Raw genomic sequence first — 6,000 nt, forward strand, 5'->3', positions numbered from 1 at the left:
AAATCCCATTTCTGTCATATACTGTCTTTAATTCTAGACAGAATAGCACCTAAAACATGTTGCACAAAGATTTAACTCTTATTCTGGGCTGTTAGAAAACAATAATCTACAACTTCCTAGTAAAGTTGTCTCAGAAGCTAATAATGTTTCTGGTAAGTCTTTCTTGAAGTCATTCTAAACTTCTTATACTAATACTCATGTATTACATACCATTTAAAAATATTTAAAAACCTAAAATCAAATAATGCTTAGCCTTCATTCTCTTCCAACCTAATTACCATCTTTGTCTGCTTTTTCAAATGTTCTAAAACTAGTATGTTTTGGAACATGTAAAATACGTAAAAACCAGGGCTCTTATATAATCAGGTTTTTAAATGAAATGTTTCACTTAGAACATTTTAATGTATTTTTATATTAAATGATTTATATTAAATGATTTTTATATTAAATGATTTTGTATTAAATGATTTCCAGAAGACAATGGAAACTATTTCAAATAAGTCACACCTGTAGCAACCTTAGTTTTCGTCTTCTTTCATAATCTTCTCTCAAAATAAAGGCTTCTTCATTTGGACTCAATCTCAGCTTGCCAGTATTCACTACCTTTCTTTTCATTTCTGTGTAATTTACATAAAAAGAATCTGAAACTTAAAAAAAAGAGAAATGTCCATAAAGATATGAATCATTGAAATAGAGTAGCAAAGACTATAATTTTAAAAATTCACATTAGTGACATTTAAAGGCTATATGCATGCAAATACGGTCAAAAATGATTTATAAATAGGTGCTATAAACCTACCAATTTGATCAGTGGTTCTGCGAGGTGAAAAAGAGGAAATAAAGAGCAGAGCAAAATTTCTTAGAGAACTTTTTCCCTGTTTTACAGCAGAATGTTTACTTGTAGTATCATGGACCTAATTTACTCCTGATGGGCATTTCCAGTTTCTATTCTTAAATGTTTAAAAAAAAAACCATAAAAACATGTATTGGCATAGAATGCTTGTACAACTAGTTTAGTACTATGGCATAACCTGTTCATCACCAGCAAAACTTCTGTAACTTCAAAGGCTCCTTTCCTTATCATTTGATTTAGTATCCAGTCTGCTGAACATAACTTGATCATCAAGCATCATCATAATTCATGGAATCATACCATTCCCACAGGCTATACAATTACCATACAATATGGTAAACCATTAACCTCAGGTGTTTGACTTTTAAATATATGACCATTTGGCGTGTTCAGGGTAGTATGGCTGTACACAAATGTATGACCATTTTAAAGTTTTCCTAAAATAACTGTTTGGGTACACCACGTGTTGGGAATTTCCACATTTATTCTTCTATTGCTACTTTTACACTAGATTTTAACACATTCCTGTTTGAGGGAGTATGGTAGGCAAGAATGGAAAGAATGTAAGAATCTAGAGCTTTAGATTTTGAAAATTCTTTTCACATGACTCTGACAGCATCTGTTCCCATTATCATCATATCCAAAAGTTAAATACTTCACATCAATATACAATCAAATTTTATGAGATACGTCAGAATTTCTCAGTCTTTCACCTCATAAAGCACTACTACAACAGGCACACACAGTCACTCCTACTAGCTAGATCAGAACTCTGATGTCGAAAGAGTAACTGCTTGCCTTTAGTGAATTTTTTCTATATATTCTGATTTGATACAAGATTTTGATAATGGTAAAGTGCCAACTATTGAAATTTTAAGCATAAACATAATCCTCTTGGGTTTCTTTTAACTTTGTTTTTCTTTCTTGCCCAAAGTGACAATATGTACTGGCAAAAGTAAAAGAATCTAGTTTATTTATTTCAAATGGCTTCTAACTTCCTGATATGTTAAAACACACAGATGCGGCAAAATGTTATTTAAGGTATTGTTTTTTATAAAGTGAAGACTGAGAAACAGGGAACAGAACAAAGATGAAAAATGAACAATATTACATTTAATCTTCACAATGTACCTCTACAAATTCATCTGAAGGTCTTTGAAAATTCACTCATGAAGTATTAAAACCAATTAATGATGAGTCTCATATCACAGAATGGAATAAAAGCTGGGTCCAAAGAAGAACACAATAAAAGTTCATTTATATGAAGCTCAAAAACAATGGACTGACGATGAATCCATGAGAAGGCTTACCACTCAGGTTATTGTCTAGGTAGGACACATGTACAATGAAGCCTGCGGGGGTGCTAGAAATACTATATGCTGTATTTGGAACTGTATGATGATTAAACAGGTGCACACATGTTAAAATTCCTCAAATATTACACTTAGATTTGTGTATTTTATTCTAAACTATATCTCAATGTAAAAGAAAAAAGTTTTCTCAGAATTTTTGGCATATCCATTTCATTTGCCAGAGGATTCTGGCAATACATACAAATATTTGTTGGTTTTGGCTGTTAAGATGTGACAATAATTTTAAAACTTAATTTTAAGCACAAAATTCTCATATATCCTTTCCTCGTATAAACAGGTTATATGAATGCAGGAAAAAGTGAGTTACAATCTCATAACCATGTATCTCTTCCACAACAGGACATTTCCTGTCTTTCATTTCTTAAATAAAAAATGCTGGCCAATTCTTTTGTTTGGCACAAGTGAATTTATCTACTTTGAACTTAGCTCAATTTGAATTTATCTAATCTTTTCTTGTACTAGACTAAAGTTAGTATTTCTGGCAAGAGCTCTACTGAAGTGATGATGTACTCCTCTTAGTGCATCATATCAACAGGTAAAAGATGTCAGTCGGCCTACCATTGGTTCATTTGGTATCTTATCATTTTCTCTATGGTAGCTTCTATTTTCTCCTTCATAAGTATCTGTTGGAAGGATAGGAAAAGCAACACGAACACCATTTTCTCATCATACTTTTGTCCACTTAGTAGCTACTGACAACTATTGTCTGACCAACTGCTTTCTCAGCAAATGCTATTAACATTAGACTCAATGTGCATTCAAGACTTGACACTGTCACTTGGCAGAAAGACACTGGCCAAGTCGCTAGGGTCGTTTTAGTCTCGTTTTCTTAACCTATACAAGAGGAGTAACACCTAACCCAACCGACTGCTTTGATTATGTAACTTAAGCATAATGAAACTGCCAAACACACTTTATGAAAGACTCATCAGACCAACACTTACAAACTGTTTGTGAAAAAACTTCATACCAGAGAAATTAATCGGACCCCAAGAGGGCTGGCTCTTTGCAAGAACAACTCCAGGAAAGGCTCTTAAGCCACAGGATTCCTGGCCACATTCTCTGGTAACTTAAGAGACCCGTTTGCAGCTGCGACCATCACGCAGTCCCCAAGCGGAGGCTCAGGGACCAGGAGGACGCAGCACACGCCCGCGTGACCGGCCCGGGAGCGCACGCTAGCCGCCCCTCGAGGCAGGCGGGTCCAGTCCCGATGCACCTCCCAGGCGGCGCTCGCCACAGCAGCCGGCGGACCGCAGCCGGAGGCTTCGGCCGGCCAAAAACAGACGGGCGCGCACCAGGCTGCATTCCAGGACGCCCTTTCTTCAGAGCACACTACCAGTTCCTCCGGATAAGGCAGCCTGTGCACCGTCACTTACCCTGGGACCAGGACCCCAGCGTCCGGACTTGTACCTAAGAGAGAAACCCAACAGACCTTACACAGACGTGTCCGAACAACCGTTTCTGCGGCTGCGCGGAGGCCTGCGCCGCTATTCGTCACTTCCGTCATTCAAACCGCCCGCCAATGGCGGGGCCAAACCGCGGGAATCTGCTTGGTCCCACCTCCCTCGCTGCTGCAGGAAAGGCCTAGCCGCGGGAGAGCACGGCGCACGCGCACAAGCACCCGCGGAGCTCCGCAGATCATTGTTTTACATACTTGCCAGGGCCTTGAGGTTTTACTTCGTGTAGTGCAAGCATCATTTTTTTGATGCTCACCAATGGGAAGGTATTTGCTAGGACCCATGGGGTTTAATTTTTTTTATTTTATTGGTACATTTTAGATGCACGTAATGATCATATTCATCGAGATTTTTTACCTGTACGTGATATATCTTGTTCCTTCTTTTTCCTCGAATTCCCTCTCCTCCTTCAACCCCCTACTCCAACTTATTTACAAAAGCTTTGTTTCCATTTTTTTCCTTGTGATCTTTTTTTTTTTCTCGTCTCATTTTCCGTTTCCCCCACCCCCTACGTTTTCCCCTTCTAATTTGAACGTTTTCTTCCTATTTCCCAATAGCTGTTACTTACGTTGGTCCTTATTTACACTTTTGGTTTTTCACAACAGAAAGACAAACCGTGAGGGTTACTTTGGTTTTAAAACCCCATCATGAAAGATGCCTTGAGACCTTTATATCCTTTTTATGTAGTGACAGCACTATTTATTGATTCTATAATGTGCAGTAAATGCCTAATGGCTTTCAGTTCAGCTGGTAGGACCATGAACCTTGTCATGGCCTCTGTGCCTCTACAGGTATTAGGGATCTAGAGCATGCCACAGACTTAACTTCCTTTAAGTAACTGTAATCAAAGAGGAAGTAAGCATACGTTCATAAATACAGTATTTATTGAGCATCTGTTATTGCTAGATATACAGTACCAGGTACAGAAGAGACAAGAATAAATGGAATATCACTCTCCTAGATTGCACAGTCTAGGGAGTTAAACATACTAAGAATCAAAGAATTAGAAAATGATGATGAAAATGGGAAGTTTGGGTGCACTGTAGAGAAGATATTAGAAGGGCTAAGGATAGAAGGAAGGAAAATCAATTAAAGTACTGTTGCGAGCCATTGAAGCTGGAAATTGACCACCAAGCAAGACTGGAGCATGACCATTCCAAGAACAGAGTGCCTGGTGTAGCCACCTGAAGAAACTGCTTCAGCCCATAGAATGCCCACCCCCAAGACAATCTGGACAATAGGTTGCTAGGACAACAAAGTGTCTTGTGACATTAAGTTGCTAAAAGGTATAAATAACTGCCCCTGCAGTGAGGGGCCAGCACCTTTCCTTTCCTCAGGAGGATAAGGACTCCACCTGACCCCAGCTTTGTCTCTTATTTTTCTCATCCTCTGGTGGTCCTTAACCCCAAGAACTTCAGGAGGATGGGTCGCAGCAAACTAATGCAGAACATTAAATAATATTGAGGATGTAGAGGAGTAGATAGATGAAAGACGTAAATAGGAAGACAAATATCAAGAATTAGTGATTATATGGATGAGAGGCAACTGAATGATAGGAAATATCTTAGCAGAACACATGGGAAAAACAAGTTGAAGAGTAAAAGTATGCAGTTAAGCTTTGAATATTTTGAATTTGAAGTGTTTTTGGATCTCTATACAAAGGGATGAATTTCAGAATGTTTAGAATGCAAAGTTAACAACATTTGACAAACAGTTCCATGTGAAGTTGAGGGGAAAGAGAATAAAATCTTATAAGCCACTAGCTTGGATAACAGCATTAATTCTTGATTCTCAAGAGAGAAATTAGGTAGTAAGAGTACATGATGAAGTGTCTTAGTTACTTTTTCTCTCTGTTGAGACAAAATATCCAACATCCACAAGCTAAGGGAGGAAAGATTTATTTAGCTCATAGTCTGTAGAGGTTTCAGTTCATTGATGACGGGCTCCAAGGTAGGGTGACATGGCAGAGAGGAATTGCGGAGGAGAAACAGTCTATGGCAAAGCAGGCAGGCAGAAAGCGTCAAGGAACAAGCAAGAGACCAGCAATGACCACACCAGGCCCCACACTTTTAATCCCAGCATCATATCCTTGATCCCAACATCACACACCCTGGATCCAGCCACCTTCAAAAAGCCCCTCCTATGATTATATGAAGCTTTGGTGAGCACAAGCCATAATGGGGTCTTCATACTTTAGGCACCTGTGATGTGAAACAAATAGATAAATGCTTTGAGGGTGAGCCCTCAAAGTTTTACACTAGATAATAGGGACTTCATTGTCATATAAATAATAACAAAAACACAGGATTATTGAAGG

General features: G+C 38.4%; 1 protein-coding gene across 4 annotated transcripts in view; it reads right to left on the reverse strand.

Annotated features, from left to right (window-relative positions):
- Cep295 (centrosomal protein 295) overlaps positions 1-3,706 on the reverse strand; it is a 58,721-nt gene extending 55,015 nt beyond the window's left edge. For 3 of the 4 annotated variants that reach the window (XR_010049776.1, XM_063256228.1, XM_063256230.1), the window contains exon 1: positions 508-647. Coding sequence is in view for 3 of the 4 variants with exons in the window: in XM_063256228.1 (XP_063112298.1) it covers positions 508-615 (108 nt within the window). In the remaining variant the exon portion in view is untranslated. Of the gene's footprint in view, positions 1-507; positions 648-3,602 lie in introns of those variants that run through there. The other variant, XM_013151142.3, reaches the window with a different exon arrangement.
- Positions 3,707-6,000: the final 2,294 nt, after the last annotated feature.

This window comes from Cavia porcellus, unplaced genomic scaffold (assembly GCF_034190915.1).
Source record: "Cavia porcellus strain 051 isolate PalLab524CR breed Dunkin Hartley unplaced genomic scaffold, mCavPor4.1 scaffold_9, whole genome shotgun sequence".
Classification (NCBI taxonomy): Eukaryota; Metazoa; Chordata; class Mammalia; order Rodentia; family Caviidae; genus Cavia; species Cavia porcellus.